The sequence below is a fragment of the Numida meleagris genome, chromosome 10 (assembly GCF_002078875.1).
Source record: "Numida meleagris isolate 19003 breed g44 Domestic line chromosome 10, NumMel1.0, whole genome shotgun sequence".
Classification (NCBI taxonomy): domain Eukaryota; kingdom Metazoa; phylum Chordata; class Aves; order Galliformes; family Numididae; genus Numida; species Numida meleagris.
This window is the reverse complement of record NC_034418.1, coordinates 534,325-546,974: the sequence shown is the minus strand read 5'-3', so window position 1 is coordinate 546,974 and position 12,650 is coordinate 534,325. Positions and strand designations below refer to the sequence as shown.

General features: G+C 49.9%; 1 protein-coding gene across 2 annotated transcripts in view; it reads right to left on the bottom strand.

Annotated features, from left to right (window-relative positions):
• The window catches only part of CIAPIN1 (cytokine induced apoptosis inhibitor 1), a 6,648-nt gene continuing 2,041 nt past the window's right edge, over window positions 8,044-12,650 (bottom strand). For both annotated transcript variants that reach the window (XM_021408085.1, XM_021408086.1), the window contains exons 4-9: window positions 11,676-11,752; window positions 11,119-11,287; window positions 10,856-10,929; window positions 10,421-10,536; window positions 9,810-9,879; window positions 8,044-9,221 (exon numbers count right to left, since the gene is read on the bottom strand). In XM_021408085.1, the coding sequence (XP_021263760.1) occupies window positions 9,111-9,221; window positions 9,810-9,879; window positions 10,421-10,536; window positions 10,856-10,929; window positions 11,119-11,287; window positions 11,676-11,752 (617 nt within the window). In that variant the 3' untranslated portion in view covers window positions 8,044-9,110. The remainder of the gene's footprint in view (window positions 9,222-9,809; window positions 9,880-10,420; window positions 10,537-10,855; window positions 10,930-11,118; window positions 11,288-11,675; window positions 11,753-12,650) is intronic.

Genomic DNA, 12,650 nt, shown 5'->3' with positions numbered 1-12,650 from the left:
GTCGCTTGGAGGGGACACCCCGGCGCTGCAGGAATACCATTCCTGGTCCTGCCTTTCAGTTTCCCTCCTCTTCCTTGTCATCGACATACCCAGTGCCAGTTGGCATCCACTAACGCCAATGATATCTGTACAAATCTCTGTCACATAGCTCACGAGGAACCTCATGACATCTGGATCTTGGGATAACTGATCATGGGCTCAGTCAATATTATACATCACCTCCAGCACGGCTAGTTCCTCAGTGTTGGATACCTTTCTCCGTAGTTGCCCACTTGCTTGGGTAACGTAGCAGATCTTCCAAGGATATTCGACATTCCCAAGAGCTACTGTAACTAGTCTAGGGGAAGAAGGACAAGTGAAAGAGAAAGGGAGGCTGAGGAAACAACAGAAAGTCACCCACATTGCCTCCCCCATAACCTGGCTCTCAAGGAGATAAAGCAAAGCTTGTGCTTACTAGTAGTCTCCTTGGTATGGTTCCTGAAGCGCAAAGATGACTGCAGTGCAGAGCACAAGCACCAGATTAGTATCCCCACCAGCAATTTTATCGTTTCATAAGCCAAGGCCACACAGTACAGCAAAGCGACAACCTCAACCCCTCATCCAGAGATGACAAAAAACACAGCAGGGGACATATATCGCACATTAGGTGGTAAATAATGCAATTCCAAGAAGAGATTCTGAAAGAACTCTGAAAGCAATGGAAAAAAATAACACCGTGACAACCGCAACGCCCACAATAACCCTGTGTTAAGATGCTCTGGTCAGAGGCCTGCTGTTACCTCAACCCCTGGAGCCCCAGGGACTGTTGTGGTTTAACCCTGCAGGTGGCTCACCCCTGCTCCTCCCAGTGGAACGGGGGAGAGAATCGAAAAAAACAAAGTAGAACTTGTGGGTTGAGATATAAACTATTTACTGAGAAAAGGAAGAGAGAAAATATATTTTATATATACATATATATATTCTATAGGTCTTGTTGAACTAACTTGGTTTCCTCATATGACAAGGCCACCCATCTAGTTGACCAAGCGAAGCTGGTTGACGTTAGCTTTTTGGGTTTCGGTAAAGCTTTTGACACTGTTTCTCACAGTATCCTTCTGGACAAAATGTCCAGCATAGAGCTAGAGAAAAATACAACGTGATGGTGAGCAGCTGGCTGATGGGTTGGGCTCAGTGGGTTACAGTGAACAGGGTTCCATCAGGAAGGTGGATGATCACTGATGGACTTCGGCTGTATCCATGCTGGACCTCTCCAAAGCAAATGATGCCTTTCTGTCCTTGCTCCTTGTGTTTCAGAGCAGAGCCAAATCCATCACAGCAGATGCTGGATCTGGACATAGTGAGGAAATCAAGAACAACAGGGCTCTGTCACAGAATCATAGAATGGCCTGGGTTGTAAAGGACCTCATAGATCAAGTTTCAACCCCCTTGCTGTGGGCAGGGTTGCCAACCACTGGACCAGGCTGCCCAGAGCCACATCCAGCCTGGCCTTGAATGACTCCAGGGATGGGGCATCCACAACCTCCTTGGGCAACCTGTTCCAGTGCGTCACCACCCTCAGCATCAGCACATCCATTGCCCAGTGCTGGCAGGAGAGCTTCCCAGGGCCACTCACCCCAGTACCAGCAGGTCGGGGCAGCCCCACGCTGTGCAGTGCTGGTGCTGAGCACGGAGCACTGGGCTGGAAGAGCCCACCAGCGATGGGGCCTTTCTGCAGGAGGACGAGGGGGACCCTTCCAACCCAGAGAGCTGGCTTCTCCCAGGGGAGTGTAAAGCGCGGTGGTGCAGCCACTTGAGGTAAGCAGAAGAGTTTGGGGGCCAAGACTGCACTTAGTAAGAGCAAATGCTTGGTTTTCGAGGTTCACAGCCAGGCAGCCATGTCACAAGCTGCTTGTCCCTCCTTTCTCACTCTTCCTGCTGAGGGACCTTCCTTTTGCAGAGCAGCGTGGCCATCCCCGACTCTCTACTTCTTTTGTAGCGGTTTTATTTCTGTGTACACCACTTCCGAGGCCGCAGGTATTGTTCCTGTCTTTTCAAAGATCAGCTTCGCATACGTCACGTCCTCGGTCTGAGGCGCCGGGGGAGGCTGCAGAGGAAGACAGCAGTGAGCAGAGCCTTTGGCTCTTCATTCTGGAGAGCACGTACCCAGGGACTGGCACAAGTTATTTCCCACTGTCCTGGCTTGCTCAGAAATGGTTTCTGAAGCCCTTTCAGCCGGCATTCACCTGCCAGTGCTTTCTGCTGGAGGGGAGGACATGGCACATGAAAAGCTCTCCCTGCCTTACCGTGCTGAGCTGATTCATCTCTGCCGCGTGCTTGCTTTCAGGATTTCCTAAAACAGATAACGTTGAGTGCCGTTATTTTTAATGCAGAAAACACCTGCATGGCTGGGGTTTCCCACGGTTCGTTTCAGCCGAGAAGCCCATGGAGAAGGTGCTCCCCAGCTCTCACAGCGGCGTAGCCCAGGCTCAGCCTTACCTTTAGCATTCCTTCGGCTCCTTCTGCACAGGCACACCAAAATACAAAGCAGGAAGAAAAGAGTCACGAGTACTAATCCAGGGATGGCGTACATGTAGATGATTGCTATGAGATCTGAGGAGCACAGGAATGCGTGTGAGCTGCTGCATCACAGCAGGCTCCAGGTTCGGCTCCCTCCTGGAGCCATAGGGACTCACCTTCGTGGGTCTGAGGCTCACGGGTCGAAGAAGTCTCGGGGTCAGAGCCTGGAAGCAGGGATATGTGTGAGCACCCAGACAGAGGCAGTGGCCACTGGGGGAAGTGGTGTCACTTACTGGGAACTGTTCCTTGGGTGGCATTTTCAGCACCTGTGAAGCTTCTGCTTGACATGTCACACACAGTGGGCTCTGTGCTGGCTGCATCCATGCCACTGTGGCTGGCGTCACTGTGTTCTACCTTGCAGTACTCCAAGGTATTCTCCTGAAGCACTGGATATGCCCCCCACCTCACGTGCATGGTCTTATTCTCTAGCCAGACCACGAACATGCACAGCAGGACAACAGCTGAAGTTTTTGTCTGGCCACGTAGCTCTGCAGGAAACAAAATGGTGAGTGGCTGTACCTTGCAGCAGACATATCCCACCAGCACGTGCTGCTCGCAAAACACACATTAATTAACTGTGCCCCCCTCCAGCAGCTGGTGCTCCTGAGCTGCCATCACATCCCACCCACCACGCACAGCCCGCTCCCTGTCTCTGCCTCACCCTTGTAGTGGGTGCTGGGAGCATTGTAGCTCTTGCATGGGCAGGTTTGCTGTTTTTCACCACCCGCACAGGGTAAGACGCTCATCCAGCACGTGTAGTTTCCAATATGCGTTTCATTCACGCTTGTAAAGGTGAGGTTGGAAGAAGCATTTTCCCCATGTAGATGAGTCTCCACTTTCCCTACCATCTCATCCTTTTTGTATTGAGTGCTACACCACACCACCCACTTGCCAGCACTGCGCATCTCCATGCAGGGCAGACACTGGAGGGTGAGTTTTGACCCTAAGGACACGCTGATGGTGTGCGGAGACTGCTGAACGAGTCCTGCAGAAAAAAAGAAGCACGGAGGTTGGGTTTGTGCTGGGAAATACCCACATCCTCCCTGTAAAGCCCTGAGACGCCAGCCCCAGGCTGCAGGCTTACTTCTGCCCCAACCATTTGGTGTCCCTGTGGCTGGGCACAGGGAGCGGTGAAGGTGCTGGTGCCTAAGGGGAGTTAAAAGCTTCAGGAGGAGCACAGAGCGGGTGGAAGAGCAGAGGCAGCTCTGTCCCAAACCTCCCGCAGGTGCGTTCCTGCTGCACGGATGGAAGAGCTCAGAGAGACAGCAGCTTCCCTGCAGACAATCTTGGAGGGGCTGGTGCTGCAGCCCCGTGATCCCTCACTCCCAACAGATAGATGCACCCTGCTGCCTGCAGGTCCCTGGGCGGCAGCAGTGCCCCGCTCCCCCCACCTCCCCACCCCACCCCAGGCAGGGTGAGGGCACGGCCACCACCTGCACTCACCAGCAGGCAGCCAGGCGAGGAGCAGCAGGGTCAGGATGCCACTCGCCAGCAGGATGCTCATGGCTTCTTCCTCAGCCACCGCTCCAGAAAGCCTCCAGCGTCCAAATCAGGTGCGGTGGAAGTGGGTGGAGGCCCCGTGCTCCCAGCACCAGCGCAGGCAGTTCCTCTTTCACGCTGAAGCTCGCCCTCTGCTTGTGTTCCTGAAGTGAGCTTCAGCCCAATTTTATCCCCTCGCTCTGCTGCTTGATTCCATCTATGGTCTTGTCTCAGCCACGTGCCCTGGGCCCTGACACAGACACGCCACAGCCCACCACGTGTGCTGCTGGTTCCACCCCGCCGCTCGCAGTCCCCGGCACGGATGGGTGAAGTGCACACAGATCCAGCAGAGGAAGTGATGCTCCCGCTGGCCGTGGCCTGTGTTAACCTGCTCCTAGCAGACGTGGCCCTGTGGGGGCAGAGCTCACTGTGCTCCCCCCAACCCTCCTCCCAGGCGCCATTTTCTCCCATTTATTTCCACATCAGGTTGTCCTGCCAGGACTACCTGTCCCTTCTCATCTTTCTTCTGTAAGTCACTGAACGTGGTCCCAACGCCGCATCCATCAAACTGACATTAACAACAAGCTGTCCTGGTGAGCACCAAGTTGGCCATGAGCAAGCAGCGTGCCCCGGCTACCAAGAAAGGCCCATGGCACCCTGGGTGCATGAGGAGCATTGCTAAGTGGGTGAGACGACATGAAGGATATTAAAGAGAACTGGCCCTAAAATGGAGCCCTGAGGAACCCCACCAGTGACCGGCCACCAGCCTGATGGAACCCCATGTGCTATAACCCTTTGGACCTGAACCGTCAGCTCACCCATCTCATTGCAAAATAATTGAGAGAGATCCTGCAGTGACATCAGCCATCTCTCTTAGCACCCTGGAATGAGTGCTGGCCACCTGCCCACCTGCTTGGCTTCCTACATTTTGGCATCTCCTGTTCCTGTGCTCTCAGGAGGTGGTACTTAAAAAGTGACCGTGCTTGTGTAACTATCTCTGCTTGTGTAACTATCAAAAACAAGAGGAAGGCAGAGGGAAAGCTCGGCCTGTTGCTTCACCGAGAGGAGGAACCACAAAGGTGTGACCTGCAGAAAGCAGAGGCATTCAGAGCACTGCCTCTATCTCACACCTGAGCTTGGTAGGGTCAGGCTGTGGCACTGTTTCCAGAAGGGACACACAGGAGCAAGCCAGAACTGGGAAAGACCCCAGTAGAGAAGCAAGAAAGATGTGGAGTTACTTAGCATGAGTACTTGAGGAACTGGCTGAGGTAATCTCTTGAAATCTCAAGGGCTTTGGCAAGAGCAAGCAGGAAACACGGGGAACTGCCTTTGCAGATTGGTTATTTTTAAATCCAGAACCAAGCCTCAGAATTTCAGTTCTCAGAAAGATGCTATCGCAGGGGATACATCACACGCATGGGTGCCTATGTGAACAATGAGTGATAGTAAACACAACGCCCTGCCACCTCTGCTCCCTGCACTCCGAGGCACGCTGAGAAAGGGATCTCTCCGTGGCCAAGAGTGGGAAAGGCAATGGGAACCTATATGGGATGAAGCAGGGAACTGATCACGGTGGGGAAACCCAGACAGAGCGAAGGGACAACATGAAAAGCAAACCGAAACAAAAAGCAGGAGAGGAGAAATGGGAAAGAGTGGGGAGAAGTGAGGGTGGACACCGATGTGGTGAGGAGAGAGGTACGTGCAGTTAGCATGGAGGAGAGAAAACAGAAGAGAATTCGGGGAAGAAGAACAGAAAGAGAAAGGAGGAGGGAAGCAGAGTGGAGAAATGTAAGAGGAGACAGTAGAAGGGTCAGAAGAGGAAGGGACTTGGGGAGGAAAATGGCTCAGGCCAAGGAAACCACTGATTCAGAGAATCAAACTCATTTAGATTGGAAAGGACCTTCAAGATCTATGACTCCAGCCATCAGCCTGACCCACCGAGTCCCAACGCTACACCACATCCCTTAGTGCACCGTCAACTTGTATCTTAAATACCTCCAAGAACGGGAACACCACCACTGCTGTGGGTAGCGCGTTCCAATGCCTGACCATGCTCTGTGTAGAAAGAGTTTCCTGAGAACCTGCACATCTGATGCCCTGGAAATGGGGCACAAAACCCCCAGATGCCCCCAGGTTCTGCACAGAGGGCAACCACAGCAAGCCACACCATTTCCATATCCCCGGGACAGCGGTGCCCGCCACCAGCCCCGGTGATGCTGGCAGCAGCAGCTGATGGCGCTGGGCTTTGCAGTGCACCAGGACCTGCAGCAGGAGAGCCAGAGCACAGCCACTGGAGGGAGGCAGCAGAGCAGAGACGCCAGCAAAAATCCTCAGGCGTGGCTGGAGACTGGAAACCACGCAACCAGAGCCAGCCAGGAAGGAGAGAGGCATCCATGCACCCACACCGGGGCTTCTCCCTGCAGCTCCACCTGCTTGCTGCAGCTCCAGGTCTGTAACTGGAATGACTGAAGACAGGCAATGAATTCCCAGGGCTCACCTTGGTCGTTTGTTAATAGTAAATTCTCATTTTGGTATCAGTATGTGGCAAATAATTCACTCTTCCAATTTATAACACAATTTCACAGAGCCAAAAGGGTTCTATTAACTATATATACGCAAAGCAATGAGCGCTCACTTTATGGATCTCCTCACTTCCTAATGAAGAAACACTAATTTGTCCTCATCCACATGGCTTTGCTGTCTTCTGTCCTGCAGAGCAATGGGGTTTTTAATCCGTGGGCAGAGCATCCCACCCACCTGCAGAGAATCACAGAATCAAGGCTGGAAAAGACCATTAAGATCAACCAGCCACCAACCCGTCACCACCATGCCCACCAAGCACGTCCCTCAGTGCCACATCCACCCTTTTCTCAAAAACCTTCAGGTTTCCAAGGGAAGGGGACTAAAAGGATAAATACTCCTCAAAACCAGCTTGATGGCAGTAGTGTCCCACCCAGCAGACATCCCGCTGCCAAAGTCTGTCCCCATCTGGGGGCCTCTCAGACAGCAAAGACAAGCAATGCTGTCTGAGGAGGAGAACAAGATTATACATACAGTCATAACCATCATTAACTGAACTCAGCGGTATCTAAAAGTGTTTCCAGCTTGTTTAAATTCCAGTCCAGTGAATCATTGTGAAACAAATGCCTCTGCCACCTCCTCCCTCTCTTATCTTGTTTGCCCCCGAAAGGAAAGCGGAGCTCACTTCAAGGTCTGCCTTTATCTGGGACGTTTCCCATTGAAGTACTCTGCTCCCTGCTCTGGAAGGCACGCTCTACTCCTGCTGCTCCAGGAGACACAGCATTTCAGGCTCCCATTTCTTACAACCACCTTGCCCATGGAAGGATTATACCAGCTTTGTCAGATAGAGTTGTATTTCTCCTGACCATAGCAAGATCTGATCTTCCACTGCCAGTGAGGCTGAAAAAAAAGCAATAAAATCCCTAAAGGTCATTGGCATGTAAAAGCTTTTTTACCTGTTTCTTTTGCTTGCAAGATGGGAGCGCTCCCAGATTTGCTGGACAGGTTTATCACAGGATTCGAGACTCCTTGGGGACTGTTCAGCAAGAGCCAGGGACTTGGGAGGAGGGCGAGGAAGGGATGCTGGAGGTCACTGCACCAACTTGTGTCTCTGCTGGCTCCCAGGTAAGCACAGCACAACAGACTGCACAGCAGCATCTGCCCCTCAATCCACTTTGCACACCTCAAGGACGCCTGCACGCTCATCTCTGCCTGCAAGCCTCCTCCTTACTCAACCAGAACAAGCCCTCTTTCTGAAATCTATTTCAAATCAAAAAGTGAATCCAAACATCTTGATTCCGTTCTTCCTAACGGGCACCATGTATTTGAGTCAAGCTTTCAGTGGAACAACTCTTGATGCACTCTGCAAGCCAACGTTTAAATGGCTCCACAAGGCCCAAAAGGCCCCAAGCTCAGGAGAGTGAGCAGAAGCTAAGTAAAAGGAGAGACACGTGTTTAAAATGCCACTCATACCAGTTCTCACACAAATGCTTTACTATTGGTCACATTTATTTTAAGAACAGAACAGCTTTTCATCCCAGATCCTTAACGTGAGTTTATTGTGCAACTCAGAAAGGACAACGATAAGAAGTTGCATCCTGTAGAGCAAGTTGGGTTTTCTTCCTCTCCTTCCCTGGGTGAGAAGCCTGGCACAGAGCACCACCACCAGAGCTCCCTCATCCTGCGCCTGTGAGGATGCTTCATTAGCAGTAAGAATGCAAATAAATAAACAGTAGTCAGTATCAACCAGAAATGAAGTTATTGCTATGTTCTTACTTATTGGACACTGCAGGTAACTCACTTGATAGCCACCAAGAGAGGCGACGGTCTCAGATTGCCCTTGTGTTTTTGTTGGTCAGAGGTGTGGGAGGACAAGGTTAATTTTCTCCCTGCCTTAAGGGCAGGGGTTATCTCAGTGGGAGTGAGTCTTTGTCATTCTGCTGAAAACAGGTGATGGAGGGGGATGACACCCCAAAACACTTGGAAATCCACCACGCCTGCCAGAGTTTACCAAGGAATACACAGCAAAGAGTACTCGCTGCTCCTGACTTGCAACAGAGCTGCTGAGTAACCTTCACCTGGTAGAGAATTTCAGGTTCAAATTTCAAAAATATAAGGAGCCCAATGTCACTCTGAGAGCTGACCAACAGCTGCTGATTCACAACGTAAAGTAAGAGTAAGGAGCAATGTGGGCTTGCAGAAGTACACTGCACACAAGGTCAATCTGACACATGATTCCACTTCCCTCTGCTGGTGGGATGTGCTGGGACAGCCAGAGTCTCAGTATCGAGTCAAGGCAGCTACAATGAGGCTTAACATTAAGAAGTCTAATACACACAAGACCACTGGCCACCAAGGATTATCACAGAGCCCAAGGTTGATTACGTGTGATGAGCTCACAGCAGTGTCACTTCCCACAGCGTCCCTCCCCATGAGGAGTTTTGGCTGGAGAGCATGAGTTCGAGAGGATGAGGAGAATTGTAAGAAGAACCTCTGTATCTCAGGCTGATGGAAAAGCAGAGGGGTCCTTTTCAGGACATTCAGAGCTGATTGTCCTAGGCATCATGCAGCTGGCTCTCTTTCAGCAGGATCTTCTCTCCAGGCTTGAAGGCAGGCATCCCCAGGTAAGGGCAACTGGCACAGCGGAATGCGTCCCCCAGGTAGCACTGCCAAGAGACAGAAAAACACTTTTTGTCATCATGGCAACTCTCAGTTCTCGCCTCCTGTTCTATGTTTTTTCCACCTAGAGAAATGACCAGCTCCTCAGCATATGCTAGCACAGAAACCACTTCCCTTCCACCTCTGGACACATGCATGCTTAGCAGGTAGTGGAGCTGGTACAGGGCACTGCACTCACGCAGAGGAACCAAGTTCCCAGCCCAGCCCTGCAGAAGGGCAGCTCTGCCTAGGCACTGCTGTGTGCTGGGCTTTGGCAGCTCCATAACTGTACTTCTGTAAGGAGATCTTCCCCGAGGAGATCACTGGTTACCAAGTGAAGTACGGGGTCACTGTCCACTCTGACTCCTGTGAAGGTGGCACTCACAATGCAGGCACACAGAGAACTGGTACAGAGCACATGGGCACAAGATAACTGGCTGTTTTAAGAGGTGACATGGTAAAGGTGGAACCTCCACAGAACCAGGCAGTATTTTAAAAGCAGTAAGCTGCTTTAGGCAGCAGTCAGCAGAGAAAACTGTTCTCAGACACAAACTGCATCCTGCAAACCACAATATACAAACAAAATGACTATTTACATTTCCACAGGCGGATTTGGGCTGCGAGCTCTTCTTCTCCTGTTCCAGCTCTTCAGCCAGGCCACATGTGCTGTAGAAAATAAAGAAGTCACTTGCATCTTTCTGATTAAAAGCTACAAGTTATAATACTTGCTCCAAAACTGCTTGCATGCAACAGCTCTCAACTTTGTCACACAACACAGCTGGCTCTGGGACTCTCACGCTCTGCACTTTGTTCTCCAACACCACAGTTTACAAAACAAGTGTTTTAGCACACTCCCCCAGCTGAACCCAGAGGGAAATGACTCTAAAGCATTTGCCACATGAACTCTTCCTCCTTAAAATCAGTGGAACTAGGATTTTAGTGAAGGTTGCACAAATGGTGTAGCTACCCTCTGAGAAGACTGTTGATCATATCAGTATGGTAGTTTGTAGCAGTTCTGGCACAGCTAGCCAATTCTCACTGTGTTTGGATTTACATTCAGATAGCCAAGATAAGGAAAGGACACGAACCAAGGGAATTATGTTTTGAAGAACAGCAAGTCCCCACTATCTTTTTTACGAACATCCAATCTTAAGGTTTCAATGTTATCAGTTAAGAGGTTCACTGACATGCTAATCCCAACACTGACCAGTTCTTGCAGGCTTTCTTTTTGCCCATTTCTTTGCAGGACGGAGCTCTGAGAGAGGCTGGATCTGGCTTTTTCAAATCCTCTGAATCCAACAGCTCATCAGAGTCCAAAAGATCCTGGAATATATCATAGAAGGTAACACACAACAAGTAGACTTGTTAGTAGGGAATGACATTGCTGTGTTACATTCATAGAAACCCCACTGGCTGTAGCACTAGCACTGCAACCATTCCCTCTCAGCCATACCTTTCTCTCCACTCCCCCCACACCTGTGGGCACCCAACACCTCAAACAGCAGCTGAGACATTTTGCCCTGGGGATGTTTTTCTACCTCTTAAGTTGTAAAGCTTCCCAAGAGGAATGGCTGAAACTAGAGTAGAAAAAAATAGAAGAGAGAAAGAACGACAGCAAAGTCTCACAAATAAAAATGGATACCATCTCTTCATCATTCATATCATTGGCAGACAGCGTCCACAGCTTAGCAGTAGCTGGGTCCACAGAGGGTTTTCCTGGAGCCAAAACAAAGTAAGAAACAGTAAGTACTCCAGCCATTGCCCCACCTATTTCCAGCAACTAGAGAGTTCAAACAACTTTGCAAAGCCCCACTCCACAGATATTTATGTAGCACTCCCTACCACAGGGATGCTGGTCACTTGAGAAGAGGGCAATTTCCACGTTCAGCATGCACCATGCCTTACCTGGAGGACTTGTTTTCTTGGCAAAGGATAGTTTGAGCTGACTTGAAGATCCCACTTCAAAATTGGGTTTCCTGCCTTCTATTTGAACAATGAGAAGGTCATTGCCTTGGTAATCCAAGTGCTCTCGGACTGACTGGGCCTCCTCTGTGGTCAGAGGTTCCTTTCGCAGCTGCAATGTAAGATCTTTGGTTAACCTCATGCTGAGCCACCTTATTCCAATGCCCCATCTGCCACTCCTGTGAACACAGATAATCAGTTGTGTCTGGCTCCAGTTGCTTATCCCTCAGAACAGAGGATGAGTCAGTCCCAGCTGCAGCACAGCACAAAGGGCTGGTCAGTACGGTGTGAGCCAGCAGTGGTGACAGAAGGCAGGTTCCCTTCTAGCTTCAACCCTAAAGAGTAACACCACCTTTGCAGTAACAAAAGACTGTGGCAGACAGTGTCCACAAACATTTACAGTAAACCAGCACAGCTAAACATTTTGCTACCCATCAAGCCCTCGTCTACTTTTAGTTAATAGCACGAGAGAACTCTGAAAGTAATAAGTACAAACGTACCTCCTTCACTTCCACCAGCCCAGAGAGAGTCAGAGCCGTGGGGAGTTTGGCTGCTGTCTTGATTCTGCCATTGTTTTCTGGAAGACACAAAAGCAGGAAATAGCAGGAGGGAAGAACAAGAACAGTGGTCACTGAAAAAACAGACGTGGTGCTTGAAACCTGGAAAAGCAAGAGACCTTTACAAAGAAGTACTCAAGCCATAGCTTTAAAATGGGCTCTCTCCAGTAGAAGCAGGAACAAAACAGAGCAGCTTGTTCATTGGAATAATGGCTTGAGGACATAAAGTTGGTTCTAGCTCCAGATCTGCTCTACGTATGTCAAAACCTTCCTCAATCCAATTAACACCACTTTTAAAGGGAAAAAGAAACAACCACCACGCACAAAAAACACAAAACAACAAAATCCCTCCCAAACACTTTCACAAATTGCAGTGAACAACTCATGAATTTTTCAAAACACAAACTGCTGAATGACTGTTATATTCAAAACCATAATACTCAAGAGCCTTGCTCTACTAGGCAGAAGCTATTAGAGTCACTGTTTAATTCAAAATTCATTATGGGCTTCTTCTCTTAATAGTCCCAATTGCACTTTATTCCAAGTCCACCAAAATTCCAGCCTGACAGATGTGTCTTCTGAAATAAGACACTCCAACTACTCCAGCCTTTGTGTGTTCCCTGCTCTGTCCCAGAAGTGTACCCATGCATGGTATCTCTGCAGATCCACTGCCAGCTTCAAAATGCTGGCCTGCCTTTCTAACCTGGAGAAGGAGATTCAGCTGTCAATTATATCAGTTTTCAAAACTGTGGATTGTGTTATTAGAAACACCATCAGCACAGATGTGTTTGTTATTCCCATTTCTTCCTTAACGAACTCCCTGTGCCGGCAAGGTTTTAATTCAGGTCAAGCTTAAGATAGAATAATTCTGTCTCCACTTCCTTGTGTGTTTCTCCAGCCTGCTGTGTCAGGTACTCT